The sequence below is a fragment of the Lissotriton vulgaris genome, chromosome 7 (genome assembly GCF_964263255.1).
Source record: "Lissotriton vulgaris chromosome 7, aLisVul1.2, whole genome shotgun sequence".
NCBI classification, from domain to species: domain Eukaryota; kingdom Metazoa; phylum Chordata; class Amphibia; order Caudata; family Salamandridae; genus Lissotriton; species Lissotriton vulgaris.
Genome location: NC_141695.1, coordinates 1,497,629,097 through 1,497,653,917, shown reverse-complemented (window position 1 = coordinate 1,497,653,917; position 24,821 = coordinate 1,497,629,097). Strand labels below are relative to the sequence as shown.

The window sequence follows — 24,821 nt, the reverse complement described above, 5'->3', positions numbered from 1 at the left end:
CAAAAGACAACCACATATTGTAGCCCTTATTACATTCTAAACTCCCCAAACGTTTCACACACCCGTTTTTGTAGATCAATATTTTATCAGTCATTGATAAGCTTTTTTAGGATTGGGTTTCCATGCAAGGAATTTCGAGTGGATTTTGCAAACTTTGTTACACTAAGCCCTATTATGAAAAGATGAACAAGATCATTACCATTCCAGTATTTGCCAGTAGTGGTCGCTCGTACTGTGAAGGGTACACAAAAAAAGGCAGAATTATAAATACATGAAATAGTTCTTACCTGCTCTGACAGCCGCCACCTTCTTCCTTCCAGGAACTGATGCACACTGCGCATGCTCCCAGTTTACAATCCCAGCGCTGCTCTAATGCTGGGAATACTATTCCCAGCATGATAGCAGTGCTGAGATTGGTCTGAGCGCCATAGTTTGGCCCTCAGACAGATACTGAGAGCCTGTGTTGCCTCTCCACCCAGCTGTGCAATGCAGCTCAGGTTGGAGAAAATCTAAGTGTGCATGACAGTTTGGCTGGCCAACCCGCCATGCGCACCTAGCAGTGGCCACCACTTCCCCTCCTCCCTGGTGCTGCAGCATCACTAAATGTCCCTTCGCCTCCCTCTGCGTGGCTGGCAGCCTGCAGGACGAAAAATAAAATGATTATAAAAATGTTTATTATCATTTAATTTATGTCCTTTGCCTCTGCTGGCTTTGCGGGGGGGTGCGGGGGGGGGGGGGGAGTAGCGCTTCTCCGCTATAACAGGTGAGCAGCCCATCGGTATTGGCATACCAATTTGCGCGTATTCCGGAAACGTTAGGGTGATGGTTAACACATCATGTTATGTCTCAGAAAAAAGTACTGTCAGCAAAGGCTGATATGCGTCAATAAAAAAACGGCAACAGTATTGATAAGTTCTTCCAGTACCCAGAGAAAATGGTAAAGTAGGTTTATTGATAGGCTGTATCAGCAGTTGCTTCTAGTTATGGCTCCCATAGGTTCTCGTGGGTATTCTGCATACTTTTGGTGCTGCAGCTTGCTTAGTCAGAGACCTCCAGAAATCAGAATGCAGACCATGAGGTGCATTACTGCCATTAACCTCTGATACATTTTGAGATGTTCCCAAGCTATTTTGTTAGACGTGGACTTACGAATGAATGCCTTGAGTATAGTACAACTTAAATATTTTTTATGGAAACTGGATTGTGGATGGTTTCTCATTTGCTGAAAATGCTTGCTCTAACCTGGTAAAGAATGTTAGTTGAGAATTGTCTAGTTTAGGACTGTACATGATGGGCTAGGCATGATTACTGCATACATTGTGAATTTACTTTTTCAGAGTTTGAATGTGATAAATAGCAAATACTTACAATAAAGCACCCATGTTAAACCGCATATAGCAAGAGTCTATTTTGGCAAGTGTATGGAGAATTATCTCCTAGATTGACGAGATGAGTTAAGAAGGGTGCATGTCGAGCGTATGCATGCACATATACATCTTCGAAAGCCAGCTTACAGTGATGATGAGGAAACACAAGTAACAGTTGTGTCACTGAAAGTAACTGTGTGTAGAAATATAGCAGACTCAATGGGAAGTGCTGAAAGACACCGCTCAAGGCGTCTTCCAGTATGGCACCCAGAGTGTGCCATCAACCATGCTGCAGATCCACATGCCAGATGGGAGCCAACTTGGTGTCGGAAGCAGAGCATGCTTCAAACGCAATATGCTCCTGAGCAACTCACACAATTAGTTTGACCCTTCTGGAATCATGCCACAAAGTTCGACCCATGGAAGGAGATTGTAACTTCTTAGTGACCTCCATGACCACGCTGGATGCTTAGTTACTGCATGCACATTTGCAGGCAGTGGTACCTCCTTTGAGTGAGGATAGAAGTAGTCTTGAATTCTGTCCAATGACTAATTCAAATGCAAAGAATTCTACCTGTGTACTTTACAGTACTTATGCCACCCGACAAACATTGCCTCCGTAGACATCGTAATTATTCTTTACCTCTCCCATACTGTAGATCTCTAAGCCTAAGGTTATTGTCAGTGTTTGCAGCTAGGGCTGGCTCATGAAATACCTAAGCCTGTGCACTGGACAGTTTGTCTCTCAAGGCTCAGACCGTGCTTTCACCCTGAGTCTACTTTGGTCAAAAGGTACTCATTATTTGTCTTAGGCTTGTAACAGTAATACTATGCTCATCTTAACATTTCTCTTCAGAGCGTAGACTTTTGCATGTTCCTTCATTGGCATGCTTATTTGATGGTGACTAGGGGCAAAGCATTTGTAGTATTTACAAGTGTTTGCAGAGCCCCGGAAGCCCTGGAATTCTTTAACGAGGTACTGCTTACAAGGACTCACTTCAGAAGGTCCATTTCGATTCTGTTCGTGGAGGCGAGACCCACATACTTGTCAAATGAGTGGCCACATTGGCATAAGTGAAGACGCAACTTATAAAACTGTTCTTACATGGAAGCCAGGAATGAAAAGAACTGCAGTTTGTTACTCCAGTATCTGTCAGGCAGTTATGTCATAGGGATATATAAGAAATTCTAGCACTTAAAGCATTGGCCCACACTTTAGAACCTGTGGGTAGCTGAAAGCTTGATGATTTGGTAATATGCGCTCCACAGGATACCAAAAAACAACAATTTTAGTGTAGGTTGCTTAGGATCTCCCATCCTGTATACTGTACACTGATTGAATGTTGTGTAATTCTTTAATGCCCAATACTCCATTCAACAATGGCATCACCATTTTTATTTTCTGCTACTACGATCATCAAGGCAGTAGGCTGCAAATTCTCCTGGATGACCTGGCTATTTTCAGATATTTCAGGTGCCTTCTATCATCTCCCTACCTGCTAAAGGAAGGCAGAGACACAGTTCATAGACTCGCGAGTCGTTCTTGAAAATAATTTTGGCTTTTACCTTTTGTGATTAAACCAGTAGCAAGCTTGCTGGTCTAGAAGTCTTGTGCTCTATTGGCTAGCTTGCCTCCTTCGGTCTAGAAGCTTGTGCTCTATTGGCTAGCTTGCATCCTACCACATCTGTAAACGATACTGACGTAGGGTCAGTTTAAATTTGTGCCGATATTCGCCGGTGCTTAAAATCGTATTCCTCTAAATCACCACTTGTTCTTGAGGGCCGTGTCATTCTGCCAGCTGTGGGTTGGACTAAGTCCCAACGGAGAAGGGGCAGTTGTTAATCCTTCAAATCATCATGTTTGTTTCAAAACAAACTCCAGTACCAGTAACATAGAGGCACTGACTAGCAAAGCGGAGGCCACCACTCTCGCTCAGTGGCATTATCATGTGACCTGAGATGCAATATGTGGTATCAGTTTGATATTATGTCTGTCGCCTGCGTCATTTGTGTGATGGACACTCAAAGTGGAAGATCAGGTCTCTCATGCTTTGAACTCATTTGTCTGTAGGGTGGCTACCGGTGCTGTGTTGGATTCCGAAATGAAAGGTATGTGCTCTTTTTAGGGCAACCGGATGGGAGTCAATGTTACACTGTAAATATGTATGCCACAAATGTAAAAAATACAAACTTTTTTCTTAGATAGGGCCGGATGGTGTGTAGAGTGCAGTGGGGACCTGGCACTAATCAGGGAATTTTAATAGCACATTAAACAAAGAGGATAGACCCGTGTCACTTTGAGTGAAAGGCCAGAAATGGAGTGAGCAAACCCGAAATCTCATGTATTTTTGTGAATGGTTGCTGTCTGCAGAACACAGCATAGGGAGAAGAAAGAGCTTTTTTCACAGCGGTCCAGAAAGAGGTGCTGTGACTTGAAAGGCCATCTCCTTGCCCTCAGGTGGCACGGACGCTACATTAAGACTTTGTAGGCAGATGCCTTGCAGCGCCATAAGAAGCAGGCGCCAGCGTACAACAAAAGTCATTGCATTTGGCCTTGTTGCTAGAGTACGTGGAAACAGCGAAATATCATTTTGCCTATAGCTTTGAAAATCTTTAATGAAAGTTGCCCCAAGGTTTCAAGACCATGACAGCCAACGCTCTGACCAGCGTCAATATTACGAGCCGGTCCCTAGGCCTGACTTTGGTTGCCAGTTACAGGGCAAACATATAGAGGAAGATGACACATTCCTCACACCAGCCAACTAAGGATTGCTCAGAGTACCCCCGATGACTGTCGGCATCATATCATTTCTCCTGTGAAGAATGTTTGTACAGTATTCAAAGGGGTTTTCCAGGGGAGCCGGGCCAATCAATATTTACATGTCTAATTCACATATAGTAATTTTGGTACACCACATAGTTAACAACACAAAACATTAAGGTGCACAGATTGTTTCTATTCCATGTGACATAATGATTTTGTAGATCTAAATCTCAGAGGACACGCAGGGGAGGTGAACATATGCACCCCCTCAAGCCTAATCCTTCATACTGTTCAGGGCAGCTTGCAGTGCCGGTTCGCGGTGTATCTGCAGGAGCCTTCACCCCCTAATGTGCCCAGATGTTTGGTGGTTGACATTTCCAAAGGCTCCAGGAAGTTTGAAGGCCAAGTAGCTTGCAGAGTGTTGCAGTGGTGCTGATGGCTTCCAGATTCTTGTGGCGGTTCAGTTTGGTGACTGGGGTGCTGCTGTTTGTAGGTATTGTATTCTTGATGCTGAGTGGTTCTCTGCAACTCTTTTTCTCTAGTCTTCCTTTAAACTGGCACATGGTACAGGCATAGAAGGTCGGGTGCCAGCATCTACATGCACTTATTGCCATGGATGTTTTAAGGGACATTTTCTTCTGCTTGGTAGTAATGTCTCTCGTTCTTATATAACCCTGCTTTCACAACAGACTCCAGGGTCTGTGCTAAGGTTTTGTAGGAGCAGTTTGTCCCAAGAGCGGTATGCCAGTGAAAAGTGAGCCAAGAAGGCCCTGTTCCCTGAAAAGTTCCCATTAATTCCATTTAAGCTATACTCTTCAGTTAATGAACATCCTACCATCAAGCAGATGGCAATGCTTATAATGTCTTCCATGATTCTCTCCTGAACGTCCATGACTAGCACAGCAAGAGTGAAAATCAGAGGTGTTTGGAAGCTAACTTAAGCCCATACTTCAGGTGCATCAGGTAACCCTTTGAAGTATCACTGTATCCAAACTAGTAATCATTACACACGGGCTGTTGAGACAATTAGTTGGATCTTGTGTTAAAGTCAGTATCCAAAGAACAAGGCTCACTGGGGGCAAGGAGTCGGGGGAGGGACCTGAAATGGATGAATCTAAAACCAGGATCAAATGAGGTGCAATGAAAACAACAGACGATAAGAGTTGGGATAAAAGGAGAGTGGGGACTTCTGCTCTTTTTGCTGATTTTATTAAAAGATCAAGCCTTGGAATCTAGTCCCTATTAAACCAATGTATGAGAGTATTAGAAATATCAAGAAAGCGCCCATGTGTATTGCCTACACCAGAGGATCACATTGTCTTGCACAGCTCTCTATAATTCAGAAGGGCGTAGTCCAGCCAATTTACTGGGTAAAAGCAGGATGGTGGCATGGGTTTCAATTCACCAAAATGCCATGGGTAGCGGAAGTGACATCACATAACGTTTGACTTTAATGACATCACAGGAAGTGACATCATTACCCGCGACCACGATTTTACCAGTAAGGCATGACACATGACCCTAACATTGTAACATTTGAGTATTTGTTTTGCATAGTATCCCAATATAAGGCAAAGTTGCGCTTTGCGCTGCTTTGTGTTATTTTGTATCAAGGGGCATTCCGTGGGTGGTGCATGGGCGTTTCCATGCAACCTCCATTGGGGTTTAATGCAAATCCCTAGCTACAAACATTGATAGACCAGAATTTGCACCAAATTATTATGCCACCTTTGGGCAGGCATAACAAGGAGAATGTTTTCATTTCTCCTTGTTTTTCCAACTTTGCATGTGTGCTGCATCGTACACACTCTGTATTGTGGCACTGATTTTCCTACCTCTGAGGCCAGGGGTCGTAAAGGCAGTGCCATGGGTACAAGGGGAAAGCCAGGGGTCGCGACCGCAATCATCGCAACACCCAAATGATATCCAAGCATGGTGTGATAGTGAGTTAGATTGATTTTCAGAGACTCACAGCAATTTAAGGAGATGTCTTCCCCTTAATACCACCCCTTTCAAGGTCTCCTGTCCTGGGGTAAATTCCATTCCATTGTGCGCTGAACTATTTCATACTGTGAAAACCCACATATAGCATAAACAGAGGCTCTTGGAAGAGATGGAGAGCACATTAATAAAGAAAACTAAGAAACAATCAGCCTCAGAAAGTCCCTAAATCAATTGTTTCTCGGCACAATCTCTGGCTAGGAAACCAAAGACCCCTGAACCAAGTAAATCCAGCTTGTAAGTCAAGGCTCCAAGGGTTCTGACAGAGGGGTTGATGGGCGGCCTCAACCTATACACACCCTCCTGATATTCAGCTAACGTCTACCTCATTTACCCATGAAACTTTATAGGTCCATCTCATTCAAATTATAGCTGCTCAAATGCAGAAGAGAGCCCTGGTAACCAATAGACAGCTGAATCCAGCCACTCCAGTTATTAGAGAGCCCTAGTAACCAATAGATGAATCGAGCCACTCCAGTTAGATTAAGTGATGGAACAAATATCAGGGGCAAACGAGTGAAACAAAAAAGGAAATGCCACTTATAAATTAGAATATCTGCAGTCCAAGACCAGCATTACATCATGAAATAATGTCTTGTTTGTGGCATGTGTACCTGTAGATACACATGCTCTGCATACTCTTGCCATCTAGTTTTGGTCTTGGGCATGTGCAATTTGTTTTTCTTCAAAGAAGTCTTTCGAGTCACGCACTATAGTGACTCCTCCTATTACTGGTAACACACATGGGCATCGGCTCCTTTGTTAGATAGTTTTTTTCTCTACCCACAGGTTTGGGTGTGTATACTGTGCCCCCCTCCTGGTCGATGCCCTGTGCTGTTAACCGTTGGGCCCTTTAGGATCCTCCGTTCCTGTTTGGGAAAACAATTGGTGCTCGCAGTATGTTTCAGTGTCATTGCGTCCTTCGTTGGGCTTGGCGACTGGCTCTTCTTGATGCTCCCTTTCAGGTGCTTCTCCTACCTTTTTTCTCTTGGAAATGTTGACTGCGTAATGGAAATGTCTTCATTTTCAGTAGTGTCCATTGTGTCGCGCAAAGTATCCTTGGACAAATCTCCACTAGGTGTGCATCCTGTGTCTGTCCTCTGTGCATGACAATGCATATTGCGCACCCGGCCTCACCTTTCGCTCAAAAAAGACATTGCAGAACCAACTCAATTGACGACTCGCTTGATGACTTATGGTGCAATGGCAAGGAGACGACACACCTGACCCTTTCGGGGACCGATCCGTCAAGGAGGAAACTGAGCCAGGGCTCTCAGACGAGCAGCCCTTTCATTTCAGCCCTGAGCCAAGCTACCGTTTGGAGACGGAAGAACTACAGGTCCTCAAGGTCAAACCACAGAAGTCGTCGACTGTGAGTACTCTGTCCTTCCCTCCTCCAACTCCCTGACATCTAACTCAGGATAAGCACGGCTCTCGTGGGGGTCAGGCATCGAGCCCAACGTCAGGCTTCCAGTCTGAATAATGCCTGAAGGCCATGGTTGGCACCAACATATGCCCTTGGATCAGAGTCAGCCTTTGTCACAGAAACAGCCACAAAAGATCCGGCTCCCGGCACCAACAACACCTTGGGCAACAACAGACCCTCCTCTTCAGGTCCAAAGACTCCAATGGGGCCAGCACTTCCCTTGATTACAGCAAGCCAGAATCCATCTTTGTCACTAAAATGATCTGTGCCCAACGGCTTGTCCTTCACTGTATTCGAGGACCAGGAGCAGGCTATCCTGTAGTGCCAGATAAAAGAGGATCCTCATTCACCTGCAAACTATCAGGATCCTCACCCAACCTCCAAGAGGAAGTAGACTATTGAGGAAGTTCTTGCCCTGGAGCCTGGACCACCAGTCAAAACCAAAAAGCACCAGGATCAGGGTACTAGCTCTCTACCTCCTAGACCCTATCCTCTTCCTCTAGCTCCCCTGTCTCCCCCTCCTCTTCCATCCTCTTCCTCACTCCCTGCATCACCTTAAACACTGGGAGCCCTTCTGCCTCAATCACAAGAGGGTTCCCCATACTCATCTGTTGGAGGGGCAGTCCAACTTGCCCACTGGATCCCTACGAGTCCCCATTCAACCCTCAGCCCCATGATGACTCAGGGGATGACCATTGTGTTGACCCACCCAGGGACACTGATTTGGACCTCTACCTGCCAAACTATCCCCGACAGATGACACTAGCTCTTATCACAAGGTTCTGCATTGGGCCACTGCCTTCCATAAAGTCGAGATTTACAAGGTCCAGGAAGATTAGGATATCCTCGTGTGGGCACTGTCCTCCAACTAGAGCTCCCTGCAGTTCCTCCCTGTTCTCAAGGGAATACTGAAAACAGCTCCTGAAGTATTCAAGGAGACAGTAAAATCCAGGGTGGTCACCCCTAGGATGGACAGAAAGTACCAATCCCCTCCTTCAGACACACAATACATTAGAGGACAACTCGTTCCGGACTCTCTCATGGCCCATGCGGCCTTCAAGAACCCCAACGCCCATGGCACTGGAAATGCACCTCCACCTGAGAAGGAGAGCAGGAAGATGGAGGCTGCTGGTAAATGAGTTGCCGCTAAGTCAGTGCGAGATTGGCGCATCGCCAGTTCAGTCAGTCTGGTCTCCAGGTGTAATCGGGTGTACTGGGACAAGATTGAGGAGATCCTAGCCATGAGTTCGTTTCTGAGGGGAAATGTATTTCAAATGCCACCATAAGGTGTGCCTTGGACGCTGCTGATACTGCGGCATATGGCATCAATGAAATTGTCCTCTTCCGGGGCCATGACTTGCTGCCTGTCTGTGGCTTCAAGCCAGAAGTACATCATCTGCTCAATCTGCCCTTTGATGGGTAGCACCTCTTCAGACACTGCATGTTGACCAGATGCTTCAAAATACAAAGAAGTACACGAATACAGCAAAGGCTATGGGTGCTCTCCACACGCCTTCTCCTTTTCAAGGTCCCATTACTGAGGGGATGCCAAGATCACTTCCCATAAAAACGACTACCACCTACCAGAGGCCTCGCGTGCAAATAAAAGAAAAAGAAACGCTTGCCGAACTCGAAAAGAGCTCCTTACTCCGGACGTCCTAATCGGGACTGCAGTCCATCCACCAGGAAACTCCCTTGACATCCAGCAGTTGAGCAGCACCCTGATTGGAGGAGCTTCCTCACTCAGTGCTCCACAGCGCTCTGGATCCCTGCACTTGCTATAACCCAGCTGTCTTAAGACAGCTGGGTTAGAGGGGTTTAAAGTGCACAAGACGGCCAGCCAAAAAGGCATGTGCACTTTAAACAGTGCATAGACAGCCTATCCTGCTGCTGTCACTCAGCAGGACCTGCCCCGTCCCGACGCTCTGTACGGTACGAGCGGATGAAAGATAAAATGGTAATGAATTACCATTTTATTTTTCATCTCTGGGGCATTGAAGTGTGCCGCTCCAACAGAGGAGCCGCCCATAAAAACAGTGACGCCTGTTTTTCTTCTCCTGATCAAACTACACCTATTGGGGGAAGGCTACAGGGTTTTCTTGCATGGTGGCATGTGATCACTTCGATCATAGGGAAGGGCTACTGCTTAGAACGCTCTGCAACCCACCCAAGAATCCCTCTCTGCACACACACCCTCTTACCAGAACTTCAGCACCTACTTCAGGTGGAAGTAGAGGCTCTTATTTGCAGGGGGCCATAGAGCCTGAGCTGCAACACCAACACAGGAAAGGAGTATACTCCCTGCACTTCCTTATGCCCAAGAAGGACATCCGCTTCGACCTTTGCTCAACCTCAGACCCCTCAATTAAAAACATCCCGTCAGAGCACTTACACATGGTTACGCTCCAGGATGTAATCCCTCTACCACAGCAAGGCGGATGCATGGCCATACTTGACCTGAAGGATGCCTATTTTCACATCCCCATCCATCCTGCACATTGAAGATATTTCCGGTTAGTGGTAAGTGGCCAGCATTTTCAGTTCAAAGTGCTACCCTTTGTGGTCAACACTGCCCCCAGGGTGTTCACAAAGTGTCTTGTCTGTGCAGCCACCCATCTTAGAAGGGCTAGCATCCATGTGTTACTTTACTTGGACGATTGGCTGATCAAGAGCACAAATAAACCACAGTGCTTGGCTCATACCGAGACCACCAAAGACCTATTTCACACTTTAGGGTTTACCTTCAACCTATTCAGGACCCACTGTCAACACCTTCATGTTTAGCCCTTCTTGGGGGCAATCCTCTGTTCAGTCACTGCAGAAGCTTGTCCCAGTGAAACCAGAGCCCAAGCTTTCTAGTCGTTACTGCCCCTTTTTCAGCCACATCTCCAAATAATGGCCAGCACACTCCGGCACCTTCTAGATATGATGGCCTCCTGCATTGCCATAGTTACCCATGCCAGATTACACAAGCGTCATTGCAGGAGTGTTTACCTGTGCAATGTTCCTCATCTGAGGGTCACTGAAAAGATCTAGGGCCCGATGTAGGTCACCAAATACCGGTCGGTAACGGCCGAATTCGGCCGTTACCGACCGGTATTTGGTGATAGAGATGTAGGGGGCTATATTTTACAGAATTGGTACATTTACTGAATAGGTCAATTTACCGATTCTGTAAAATACTGAATCGGTAATTTTACCGATTCGGTAAATTCCTGATGTAGGTAGCACTGTTTACAGTGCTACAGGCCTTCAGAATTCGGTATTTTACCATCCAATACAATTGGGTGGTGAAATACCGAATTTAGGTGTACATGCACATCTGTGCATGTACACCTGTGCCATGTGACACACAGACATGCCCTTAGGGCATGCATGTGTGCCACACGGTACACAAGCCCGTACTTGGGGTGCTAGAGGGTGTCCAAGTGACACCCCCTGCACCCTTGCAGGATTCGGTATTTACCGATTCGGTAAATACCGAATCGGTATTGCCCATTGATTCCTATGGGCTTCAAGGCCCATAGGAATCAATGGGCAATACCGATTCGGTATTTACGGAATCGCTAAATACAGAATCATACCGAATCGGTAAATCTAAAATCAGAATTACCTACATCTGCCTACTTCCGATTTACCGACTCTTAAATACCGAATCGGTATGATTCGGTATTTAAGAGTCGGTAACTCGGATTTACCTACATCGGGCCCCTGGTGTTTGTTTGGGCCATCACTCATCACTCAATGCAGTGGTGGAATAGCAACCATCCGTTGCAGGGCCGGGCTTTTCTCTACCTATTTCTGCAAGTGACCATCACAATATACTCTTTCCTAATTGGGCGGGGGCGCATTTAGAGGACTTGACTGTTCATGGCATTTGGGCACCACACCAACTGGCTCTTCACATCAACCATTTAGAGCAACTGGCCATCCAGTTAGCACTCAAAGCCGCCTCTGCAACCAGCAAGACAAGGTAGTCCTAATCAGCACAGACTTGAATGCTTCCAGATACAGGGTAGGACTCACTTACCACAGTTGTCAGTGTTAGTTCAGAGAATTTGGTGTTGGCCAGTCCACCACAAAGTCCATCTACTGGCGGAGTACTTGCCAGGAATGGGCTACGACTTAGCTAAACTGCTCAGCATTATGCAGCAACATGTCCATGAGTTGGAACTCCATCTGCAAGTCCTACTGCAATACTTCCAATGTTGGGGTTTCCCAACATAGTCCTCTTGACCACCACCTAAAAACAGCCAAATACCCTAGCTTCACCTCCAGGCACACCTTCAGTCCATTCGCAATGCAGTGTGAAAGAACTGGTCAAGAATATTACCCTACACTTTTTCGCATCTCCCACTCCTTCCATGTGTGGTTTGGAAGCTTCGGCAAATATCACTCAACCTGGTGGCTCCCATGTGGCAAGACAACCCTCATTCACCACCCTTCTTGACTTGTCCTTAGTGACCCACGAGAAGCTGCCCAACCTGCCATTCCTTCTCACTCACAACAGGCACTCAAACCCCAGGCAGCATAATCTTCACAATTTGATTCCTAAAGTCCTACAGATTGGCTACCTCAATCTGCCTCCTGAGAATGTCTATCCTCAATGAAACCCACAGACCCACAACGGGCCTTTTATGTGGCTAAATGGAAAAAAATGTGTCCCTAACTGCCCCTCTAAACATATTAACCCTTGCTATCCAGCAGTCCAAGACATTGTCTCCTACCTCCTTATTTGCAGACGCCAGACCTCGCCTACACTTCTGTCTGTCTTCACTTAGCCTTAGTTGCAACTTACCTTCAGAATAGGGAACAGGCTTCACTGTTCAGGTTCCCAGTCATCAAGGCCTTCATGGAGGGACTTATATGGGCCATTCCACCCAGGGTACCCACTGGCAGCCGTCTGGAACTTCAACATTGTTCTAAAACGACTCATGCTCTCTCCATTTGAACCTCTTCATTCGTGCCCTCTACGGTTTCTATCCTCAAAGGTGGCTTACTTAGTTAGTCACCGTAACTTCACTCAGGAGTGCAAGTGGGGTTTAAGCTCTTACCCTCAAGGAACCTTTATTTCAGGTGCACAATGATATAGTCGTCCTTAGAACAAATCCAACATTTCTGCCTAAAGTGGTATTTTCCTTCCATATTAACCAAACCATTAAATTCCCAGTGTTCTTCCCAGACCTGGACTCTGTGGCAGAAAGCCCCCTTCACACACTAGACATCAAGAGGACCATCATGTATTACACGGACAGGAAAAAACCCTTCCGCACAACTCAGCAGTTCTTTGTCTCATTCACAAATCCAAACAAAGGCCATTTTCTCTCCAAAGCAAACATAACCAGGTGGTTGGTCAAATGGCTTCAATCCTGTTATGCTAAAGCCAAGAGGCAATTACCTGCCGTACCCAGACCCCGCTTTGCTTACAAAATGGAGACATCCATGGCTTCCCTGGCTAACATCCATAAAGATGGCATGTGTAAGGCATCTATTTGGTCTACCCCACACTTTCACAAAGCATTACAAAATAATGTTGGTCAGGCTGTTCTACATACACTTTTACAGCCTCTGTAACATCCTCGAGAGAGAACTGCTTTACAATCTATGCAGAGCTTGTGTATGAACAGCTACACATCCCACAAATGGAAAATGTTACCTTGTAAGAATCTGTTCATGGCATGTAGTGCTGTAGATTCACATGCACCCACCCTTTCCCAGAAGCCGCAATTTGTTGTAAATGCCTTTGTTTCAAACTCCCTGAATAGTCCTTATCTGTTTCTCCCTGCTCCATTTCATCCTAATCTGCTGTACGGGAAAAACAATAGAGCCGATACCCATGCGCATTTCCAGTAGTAGGAGAAGTCACTATACCTTGATCCTGAAAGACTTCTTAGAAGAAAAAAAGTTGCATATGTAAGAGCTCAACATTAGATGGCAGGAGTATGCAGAGCATGTGAATCTACAGCACTACATGCCACAAACAGATGCTTACAGGATAACTAACATTTTCTTTTTGCAACAGGGCAAAAAAGGAGGAAATGGTTTGTAAAGCTATTCATGAACATAGAACTCACTCTGATTGCTGCTGTATTTGTTTGACCGGGAACCCTGTTTGTGGAGAGGACGCTACCCTGTAAGCGCTATCTTGCAGCGCTGGTGCTTGTCTGTTCTAGCGGTAAAACGCTGCCCTGAAGGCGCATTCTCACAGCGCTGGTGAATAACTCCTCGCGTTTCCCGCTTCGCGGGAAACACTCGCTACTGTGGGGCTGTAGGCGATCTTTGGCTGGAAGAAACATCATTGCCCACAAGCCAGTTGGGCCTGGAGCACCTCACCGCCACGCCCCCCTCACCTGCCTTTAATTCTGCTGGAGGTCCGCTGTGAAACGGAGACTCACTCTGATTGCTGCTGTATTTGTTTGACCGGGAACCCTGTTTGTGGAGAGGACGCTACCCTGTAAGCGCTATCTTGCAGCGCTGGTGCTTGTCTGTTCTAGCGGTAAAACGCTGCCCTGAAGGCGCATTCTCACAGCGCTGGTGATTAACTCCTCGCGTTTCCCGCTTCGCGGGAAACACTCGCTACTGTGGGGCTGTAGGCGATCTTTGGCTGGAAGAAACATCATTGCCCACAAGCCAGTTGGGCCTGGAGCACCTCACCGCCACGCCCCCCTCACCTGCCTTTAATTCTGCTGGAGGTCCGCTGTGAAACGGAGACTCACTCTGATTGCTGCTGTATTTGTTTGACCGGGAACCCTGTTTGTGGAGAGGACGCTACCCTGTAAGCGCTATCTTGCAGCGCTGGTGCTTGTCTGTTCTAGCGGTAAAACGCTGCCCTGAAGGCGCATTCTCACAGCGCTGGTGATTAACTCCTCGCGTTTCCCGCTTCGCGGGAAACACTCGCTACTGTGGGGCTGTAGGCGATCTTTGGCTGGAAGAAACATCATTGCCCACAAGCCAGTTGGGCCTGGAGCACCTCACCGCCACGCCCCCCTCACCTGCCTTTAATTCTGCTGGAGGTCCGCTGTGAAACGGAGACTCACTCTGATTGCTGCTGTATTTGTTTGACCGGGAACCCTGTTTGTGGAGAGGACGCTACCCTGTAAGCGCTATCTTGCAGCGCTGGTGCTTGTCTGTTCTAGCGGTAAAACGCTGCCCTGAAGGCGCATTCTCACAGCGCTGGTGATTAACTCCTCGTGTTTCCCGCTTCGCGGGAAACACTCGCTACTGTGGGGCTGTAGGCGATCTTTGGCTGGAAGAAACATCATTGCCCACAAGCCAGTTGGGCCTGGAGCACCTCACTGCCACGCCCCCCTCACCTGCCTTTAATTCTGCTGGAGGTCCGCTGTGAAACGGAGACTCACTCTGATTGCTGCTGTATTTGTTTGACCGGGAACCCTGTTTGTGGAGAGGACGCTACCCTGTAAGCGCTATCTTGCAGCGCTGGTGCTTGTCTGTTCTAGCGGTAAAACGCTGCCCTGAAGGCGCATTCTCACAGCGCTGGTGATTAACTCCTCGCGTTTCCCGCTTCGCGGGAAACACTCGCTACTGTGGGGCTGTAGGCGATCTTTGGCTGGAAGAAACATCATTGCCCACAAGCCAGTTGGGCCTGGAGCACCTCACCGCCACGCCCCCCTCACCTGCCTTTAATTCTGCTGGAGGTCCGCTGTGAAACGGAGACTCACTCTGATTGCTGCTGTATTTGTTTGACCGGGAACCCTGTTTGTGGAGAGGACGCTACCCTGTAAGCGCTATCTTGCAGCGCTGGTGCTTGTCTGTTCTAGCGGTAAAACGCTGCCCTGAAGGCGCATTCTCACAGCGCTGGTGATTAACTCCTCGCGTTTCCCGCTTCGCGGGAAACACTCGCTACTGTGGGGCTGTAGGCGATCTTTGGCTGGAAGAAACATCATTGCCCACAAGCCAGTTGGGCCTGGAGCACCTCACCGCCACGCCCCCCTCACCTGCCTTTAATTCTGCTGGAGGTCCGCTGTGAAACGGAGACTCACTCTGATTGCTGCTGTATTTGTTTGACCGGGAACCCTGTTTGTGGAGAGGACGCTACCCTGTAAGCGCTATCTTGCAGCGCTGGTGCTTGTCTGTTCTAGCGGTAAAACGCTGCCCTGAAGGCGCATTCTCACAGCGCTGGTGATTAACTCCTCGCGTTTCCCGCTTCGCGGGAAACACTCGCTACTGTGGGGCTGTAGGCGATCTTTGGCTGGAAGAAACATCATTGCCCACAAGCCAGTTGGGCCTGGAGCACCTCACCGCCACGCCCCCCTCACCTGCCTTTAATTCTGCTGGAGGTCCGCTGTGAAACGGAGACTCACTCTGATTGCTGCTGTATTTGTTTGACCGGGAACCCTGTTTGTGGAGAGGACGCTACCCTGTAAGCGCTATCTTGCAGCGCTGGTGCTTGTCTGTTCTAGCGGTAAAACGCTGCCCTGAAGGCGCATTCTCACAGCGCTGGTGATTAACTCCTCGCGTTTCCCGCTTCGCGGGAAACACTCGCTACTGTGGGGCTGTAGGCGATCTTTGGCTGGAAGAAACATCATTGCCCACAAGCCAGTTGGGCCTGGAGCACCTCACTGCCACGCCCCCCTCACCTGCCTTTAATTCTGCTGGAGGTCCGCTGTGAAACGGAGACTCACTCTGATTGCTGCTGTATTTGTTTGACCGGGAACCCTGTTTGTGGAGAGGACGCTACCCTGTAAGCGCTATCTTGCAGCGCTGGTGCTTGTCTGTTCTAGCGGTAAAACGCTGCCCTGAAGGCGCATTCTCACAGCGCTGGTGATTAACTCCTCGCGTTTCCCGCTTCGCGGGAAACACTCGCTACTGTGGGGCTGTAGGCGATCTTTGGCTGGAAGAAACATCATTGCCCACAAGCCAGTTGGGCCTGGAGCACCTCACCGCCACGCCCCCCTCACCTGCCTTTAATTCTGCTGGAGGTCCGCTGTGAAACGGAGACTCACTCTGATTGCTGCTGTATTTGTTTGACCGGGAACCCTGTTTGTGGAGAGGACGCTACCCTGTAAGCGCTATCTTGCAGCGCTGGTGCTTGTCTGTTCTAGCGGTAAAACGCTGCCCTGAAGGCGCATTCTCACAGCGCTGGTGATTAACTCCTCGCGTTTCCCGCTTCGCGGGAAACACTCGCTACTGTGGGGCTGTAGGCGATCTTTGGCTGGAAGAAACATCATTGCCCACAAGCCAGTTGGGCCTGGAGCACCTCACCGCCACGCCCCCCTCACCTGCCTTTAATTCTGCTGGAGGTCCGCTGTGAAACGGAGACTCACTCTGATTGCTGCTGTATTTGTTTGACCGGGAACCCTGTTTGTGGAGAGGACGCTACCCTGTAAGCGCTATCTTGCAGCGCTGGTGCTTGTCTGTTCTAGCGGTAAAACGCTGCCCTGAAGGCGCATTCTCACAGCGCTGGTGATTAACTCCTCGCGTTTCCCGCTTCGCGGGAAACACTCGCTACTGTGGGGCTGTAGGCGATCTTTGGCTGGAAGAAACATCATTGCCCACAAGCCAGTTGGGCCTGGAGCACCTCACCGCCACGCCCCCCTCACCTGCCTTTAATTCTGCTGGAGGTCCGCTGTGAAACGGAGACTCACTCTGATTGCTGCTGTATTTGTTTGACCGGGAACCCTGTTTGTGGAGAGGACGCTACCCTGTAAGCGCTATCTTGCAGCGCTGGTGCTTGTCTGTTCTAGCGGTAAAACGCTGCCCTGAAGGCGCATTCTCACAGCGCTGGTGATTAACTCCTCGCGTTTCCCGCTTCGCGGGAAACACTCGCTACTGTGGGGCTGTAGGCGATCTTTGGCTGGAAGAAACATCATTGCCCACAAGCCAGTTGGGCCTGGAGCACCTCACCGCCACGCCCCCCTCACCTGCCTTTAATTCTGCTGGAGGTCCGCGCATCGCGGGACGCGCGCGGGCGTCGCCGGGCTAAGCCCGGGCAAAGGGCGGGCCCTCTGTGGCCCTCAGTGGCTGAGGTAGGCTGGGCTGGGCCCCGTTATTTTGATCTTCCGCTATAAAACATCTTTACTTGACAGCTGTAAATTTTGTTACATGTACTGATACTATGACATCAAGAACATTACGCTCTGGCAGAGTATTGGGTGGAAGATCTGGTTTAAACCTTAAACCTAATACCCTAAAGATTAACTCCGTCAAGAGCGTTCCACTGAAAGGTCAGAAGCAATTGTTGGAACTTTGGGAAAAATCTGTTACTAAATCATTGGGAGTGTCAACTATTCCTAACGTTTCATCGTCCACTATGGACGATAAACAGCTCGAAGTGATGAAGATTACTAATACCGAGCAGTACACTGGAAGAAATGTATCTACTCCCATACCAAATATTATTTCTATCCCCTCTACAGGGATACAAAATAATCCAAATCCTGACTCTACTCCACCTCTCTCCAAAGTTCCTCAGTCCATGACTCATAATCATACTGAAAATGAGGAAATGAACATTAATGATCTCTCCATTCCATCCAGCATTGATCTTGAACTTTGTGGTCGGTATCTGGAGGAAAAAATTCCGGAACAATCAAAAATCAGTAAACTCCCAAACGGAGAAACACCATCGGGTTTAATGCTTTACAGTAGCACCCCATCTATGAATTCACAAGATATTCGCTTGTTGCAGAGTCATTCGAATTCTCCACAGCTTAACCTATCTGGGATCTGTTCTCTTATTGCTACAGAACAACAAAAAAGTGAAAAACCTATCTCAGAATCACTGATAGCTCTTGAACATTTACTTGCCTCCATTCTTCTTTTGTTAGGCAAATTTGTTGGGAGCTCTGACTGCATTTTACATTCGGTTGCAGAAATACTGAAAGTATTACTTGCTGGAAAAACTGAAATAGGGGTTACTGATCACACTGAAAAAATTGACCCGAAGGACTTGGTCAGTAATCCTTTATTAAGTAAAAATACACAACCGGAGAAGTTGGTAAAGGTTGAGATTCATGAGCCCTCTGTGGCTATACTCTTAACTCCTTCACAAAGGTGTAAAGATCTCGAACCACCACTGAAGGAAACAAATCTGGCAGAGGTCAACCATTCTGTTGTTATTGATCTTTTTCCCATCTTTAATCAGGATGTAAAAGACTCTGAAGGTGCTGACCTGCCTAAAGGGCTGGGAAAAGTAAAAAGCAGAAAATATAGGGGAAAAAATAGGAAACCAACTCGAAAACATAATAAGAAGAGACAGAGGCAAATTATTTTTCAAAAGCATATTGTTACAGATGTACGGGAAACAACTGATATTGTAGATGGTTCTGTATTGGTTTCTTCCACTAATGCGGTTGCAGCTTCTGCCAATAATTCTGCTGTAGTAGATCAACCTGTTGCTAATATCATGGATGAGGGAATACCTAACTCTAAAATTCTTGTTACAATTTCCAAGGATCCATCACAAGAGGCAACTATAAGTAACTCTATGCCTGAAAAAAGGGTACTTAACCCTTTTGCTCCCAATTATTGTCCAATTGCTGAGGAACAGACGAAGATCCCTAGTGTCCCGTTGTTAAGTTCTAACCTCAGTATTGACACCTTGACCTTGGATTTCCTTCCCTTATTTGACTCCGATCTAAACTTAAACAGATCATGGTTGATTAATGCCTTTAAAGATATTGATAGTTTAAAACTGATCCTATCTAGTGATATTGACTTAGTCTCCATAATAAGGGTTGGTTGTGAACAACGTGCACGAGTTAAATTTTGCTCCAAAATTATCGCTAATTTAGTTCTCCAACAAGCTGAGGATTTTCAGTGTAAAGGGATCGATGTATTACCTTTCTTTAATCAGGGAAATCGTTTTGCTCCTAGGGAAGTAGCCTCTAGATTGGATTGTCCTAAGGATGAACATTTCTTTCACAGTAAAGATTTAAAAATCTGGGTGTCCAGAGGTAAACGTATGGTCTCTGAGGTACTCCCCCTTTCTGTGAAATTGGACAAGCCACCTACTGAAGATAATCAGATGTGGAATTGGCTACCAGGAGCCCTGTCTAATAATACATCGAATAGTACAAGACTGTTTCGACATCTTTAACAGTCACTTAAATATAGTATCCTGGAACGCTGCTGGTTTAAATAATTGTCCAGAGAAATTAGAATTTTTATTATCTCTGCATGCGGATGTATTGTGTATTCAGGAAACATGGTGCACAAATAGTATTTATGGAGGTAAAGATTATATTGTGCTTGAAGCCGCCGCCACACCTGCGAAGAAAGGCCATGCATAAGGTGGAATTGCCTGTTTTTTATCCAATACACTACAATGGCAGTTTTCTCACCATAAGGATAGCAGTAATCTTTTCCAGTCCATTACCATTAAGAATCTACGGACAGTAGGAAATCGTTCTTCTCTTGTTTTTTTAAATGCATATATTCCCCCTGAAGATATTTTTAACGTTGTTTTAAGGCGAATGTTCTCCTATATAAAGCAATTATTAGAGCAGGACCAGCCTCCTTATATTTTGATTATGGGTGACCTAAACAGTAAAGTTTCTAATGTTAGCTTAGATATGTTTAGAAATACTAATAAGGAAGAAGCATATAACATACCCCAAGCAATTTTTCCCAACAGTATAAAAACTAATAAAAGAGGAAAAATATTACTTGAAGAACTAAGCTACTTGGAGGGTTTAATTGTAAATGGTAGGATGCCTTCTGACTCTCCTGCCATGTTTACTCACAGGTCATTTAGGGGCGAAGCTATCTTGGATTATGTGATTACGGACTATGATTCGTTTTCCTTTATTCAGGATATAATGATTTCTCAGTCCTCCTTAAGTGACCATAATATGATTAAATTAACTGTTTCTTTGCAACCCCCAAACACAGATTCCTGGTCTATAATAAACAAAGGAATCTCTATTCATATTAAAACTGGTAGGTGTTATTGGGACCCCACTAGCATGAGGGAAGCCCAAAATATATTACTTCAAACCATTTTGGATTTAGAAGACTGGCAGGGTAGAGAATTTGTTAAATTTGAAGAGTTTAAAAATAAGATCATTACCTCTGCCAAGAAAACAAAACTTTCCAAAAAGTCGCATTCCCTCCCTAGCATACTAATACCCTTAAATAGGGAGATAAATAGACTTGTGAGGTTACAGTATCTGAATAGATCCAAGGAAACTGCTCAGCAATTAGCCCTTCTTCGTAGAAGGAGGACTAGACTGAAATTAAAACTAAAAAGAGAAAAGGAAGATTTTCTCTGGATCAGGTTAAGAGAAGCCTCGGCCTCTCATAACTCCAGAGAATTCTGGTCAATAATAGGGAAGGGTTGTGGAGTAAGAACTACCGTTACTCCCATCTCTATTGCTGAAGATATCTGGATAAAATTTATAACTGGATTATATGGCTCCAATGGTATAGTAGGTGATAATGGGGAGGTAGTTCAGAACTGTACAAATAGTATAGAGCTCCCAACTGAGGAAACCATAGCTTCCGTGTTAAAGAGTATGCGCTCTTCAGGAGCTATGGGTCCTGATGAACTACCCATGTCTTTATTGAAACAAGACATTACCACTTGGAGCAAAATCTTGACCCCATTATTTCATGCATGTCTCCTTTCTAGATCCGTTCCAGATTCATGGAGAGGAAGTATATTAATCCCCCTATTTAAAAAGGGAGAACGGGAGAATCCAGCTAACTACCGTCTTATAGCTTTACTGGATGCAATAGGAAAAGTGTTCGCCAAATATCTTTTAACTTTGATTAATGATTGGATAGAATCCAATTGTATTTTACCTTTGGAACAAACAGGATTCCGTAAAGAACATGGAACATTAGATAATTTAACTGCCTTGCAGGTGCTTATTGATAAATACGTCTGTGTTCGAGGGAGTGGAATTTATGCGGCATTCATAGACTTCTCCACAGCGTTTGACAAAGTGGATCGTCCAACGCTGTGGAGAAAACTTGCAGTTTTAGGTATGCCAACACAGCTCCTTGATCTTGTGAAAGCCCTTCACTCGAACACTTGGTGCAAGGTGTTATATGGTGGAGAGAGAGGTCTCTCTCAATCTATTCCCTCCCCAAATGGTCTGAAACAAGGGTGTATACTGGCCCCAACATTATTCTCCTTATATACGGCAGACCTTCCAAAGGCTATCTCTGTATGTGAGGGGCAATCTCCGAAACTAGGAGAGTTAGAGATATCTGTCTTAATGTATGCGGACGATATCCTAGTCCTAGACCTAACACCAAAGGGCTTATCCAACCGTCTGCAGGCACTAAATCAATTTGCAGAAACACATTACATGAAGATTAATGTCATGAAAAGCAAAATAATGTGTATTTTTGGTAAGAAAAAATGCAGGTCCGTAAATTTTGGTTGGGCCATAGGAAGACAAAAACTTGAAGTGGTTAAAACCTACACTTTTTTGGGTAAGATCATTTCTTCAAATTTAAGTGAGAAACCCCATATTGAGCACATTACTCATAAAGCTTTGGCTCATGGTAGGGGGCTAAAATCTATGTATAACGCCACAGGGAAGAGACACTTCCCTCTATTTCTAGAGGTTTTCAGAGCAAAGATCCCTTCCACGTTACTTTATGGATTAGAACTAGTGGAATTAAATCATTGGGGATTCCTGCATAAAGTAGAAGGAAGGGTGTTAAGAAATATTTCTTCCCTAAATACAGCCTTCTCAGTTTCTGTATGCAGGCTGGAATTCGGACTTCGTAGCAGTTGGGTCCAGGGGCTAATTGCCCTCGTAAGATGGGTAGCCTGTTTAGCAAGAAGTAACCCGGATACCTTACGGGATGCTATTAAAAAAGAACTCTTGGGCCACTTTAATGAGTTCTCAAAGTTGGTTAAGAACTTTAGGAAAGCTGTAAATGTATTGGAGTTGGATGAGAGTTCTCTGTTTCTGTTTACTCCTGCCGAACTAAAGTCAAAATTAAAAGGTGCCTCTTGGGAACTTAGTTTTAAGATGGATATGCTGGCTAAACAAGGGAATAAAGATCGGCAGCTACTGCTAAATACATATACACTAAATCTGGCCCAACAATACCTTACGTGGAATATTCCCCATAGTGTACGAAGATTGTGGTACCTTCTAAGACATGATTTGCTCCCCCTTAATATCCTTACTGCGAAATGGTATGGTGTATCCCCTATTTGTAATCTTTGTAGTAATGCCATACAAGATCGTAATCTTGTTTTGTTTTCGTGCCCAGCACTGCGCCCTTTGCGTTCTAAGTGGTTAAAACCCATCTGTTTAAAACTGGGAATCTTAAATGTTGAATCTTTTTTCCATGCACTTTACTGTCCTCCTAATGAAATGTTCTGTTTTAGGATTTTTAATTTTTTCCGGGGGTTTTTAGATATTTATTAATACTTTCAAGAGAAGTGCTTTACTACTTTCCCAATGATAAAATTGTGGCTTTTTATTTTTTGTAACCTATGTTTTCCTTCTGTAATCAATTATGTATTATTGTATGTGTTTTATGTGGCCCTCAATTGAGAGCCGAAACATAATAAAAATAAACTTAAAAAAAAAAAAAAATAGAGCTGATAAATGATTTCAGTGTGCATGAGAGATCTTAACAAAGAAATCAAAGCACATAGATAGCCTATTTTTGTTGTTTTTTTGTTATCCAAAAAAAGCCTTCTGATTTGGGACTATAGCCAAAAGGGTCACTAGCTTGAAGTTGAGGAGATATTCAGTGTTGCACGTTTTTGGGGACTGGTGAGAGATAGATTGCAGAAACAGTTCTGGCAACCTTGGGTGCAGCAAGGACTTCTCTATACTCTATATCTCAAGCAGGTGCTGCCTCGCCTATTATTCGACCCTTACATAATTAAATTAACTATTCTAGGATAAATAGAAAAATCTGTTATACACCAAGTAAGAGGCAGTTGTAAAGGTTGACCGGTTCTACTAAGCAGGGTAGCTCCACTTTTAAGAATTAAAAACCTTTCATGTGTTCCTCTCATCCCCATTGCCTGTTCTTTACCACTCTGCGGTCGTTCCTACTATTCATTCAGTGCAAACAGTTGCGTGACGGATGGGCAGGCTGATATTCCAAACGTTTTGTCCCTTTCCCGCCCTCCTTTCTGCACTAAGGAGTGAGTGATATGCACGTGCTCTAGTTAGGCTAGTGTGGAGCAGTGCTGAACTACAGCGTCTATAATTGTGCTACTTTCTGGATTAAGGAGCAAGTATTCCTTTGTGGACTAGGCAGTCTACTTCTAGTGACACTACCAGTTGTATGGGCCTATATGTCTAAAGCTTCGTCTAGGTAACTGCAAACAGAATGAAGAGCTTAATGCAGTTTTTTTTGTTGAGGGTGATTGGGGGTGTGAACTACTCACATTTTGAGTTTGGTAGTTCAGATACTTTCACATAGATTATGCAATTTATTTAATGTGTCAATCTTCTTTTTCCCATTTAGGTATCTGTGTTTGGCTACGGTGCCGACTCCAATGGAGACTGGCACCATTATTGGGAACATAACAAGTTTGCTGGAGCCTTTCGCCGGACCAGGGTGCACAATGCAGATTTTGAGCAGAATCTAATAAGACAATTGGCTCATGAGGGCAAAGTGACTTTTTACCTCTAATGTGCCTTCCAGATTGCCTTTAACAAAGCCCCTAAAGGAGCAAAAATAAATGCACTTTGTTAACATTTGAACACCGTTTGTACTTTTTGACGCTTTGTTAATAAAAAAAATAAGCCTTCATAAGGATTTATTGCTCATTCTTTTCTCAGTCATACTGAAGATCTGATCAACAGACATAGCTTGGAATGCCTATATTTAATGTAATGAATCCTGTGTATAATCGTTAGTATGTTATCTTTCTAAAGTGGATTCTATTTTCCTCTCTTTTATTGATTTCGAGGTCCCAAATTAACTAGTGAAAAGACACATTTCCATCATAAAATAAGGTAGTTGGGCTAAAAAAAAAAAGGTTACATACCAAGAACGCCTCTTCTAAATAATTTTACTGCAAGGGGAACCCCACTGCAATAAGTTCTTCTCACAAAGAAAGAAACTTTAGGTGTCATTTAATTACATTTCAGCTAGCTTCAGGGATGACAAAATATTGAGAGAAATTGTATTGTCCTTAGGGTGGGTGGGCAAAACTGTGCTGCCCACGGTTTCGTTTTTTTTTTTAATGAAAATGTCAATTTTGTATATATCTTTTCTCATAAGACATAAACATATATTTAAAATCAGAAAGTTCAGGGGAAAACACAGCTGAAGTGATCCTGTTGAGAAACAAAACCGGAAACCCACT

The 24,821-nt window shown here is 45.4% G+C and overlaps 1 protein-coding gene across 5 annotated transcripts in view; it reads left to right on the top strand.

The window, feature by feature from the left end:
- The window catches only part of LOC147705869 (CMP-N-acetylneuraminate-beta-galactosamide-alpha-2,3-sialyltransferase 2-like), a 383,457-nt gene extending 359,189 nt beyond the window's left edge, over window positions 1–24,268 (top strand). For all 5 annotated transcript variants that reach the window (XM_086932319.1, XM_086932317.1, XM_086932320.1 and 2 more), the window contains one exon: window positions 23,975–24,268. In XM_086932319.1, coding sequence (XP_086788445.1) covers window positions 23,975–24,142 — 168 coding nt within the window. In that variant the 3' untranslated portion in view covers window positions 24,143–24,268. The remainder of the gene's footprint in view (window positions 1–23,974) is intronic.
- The last annotated feature ends 553 nt before the right edge of the window (window positions 24,269–24,821 follow it).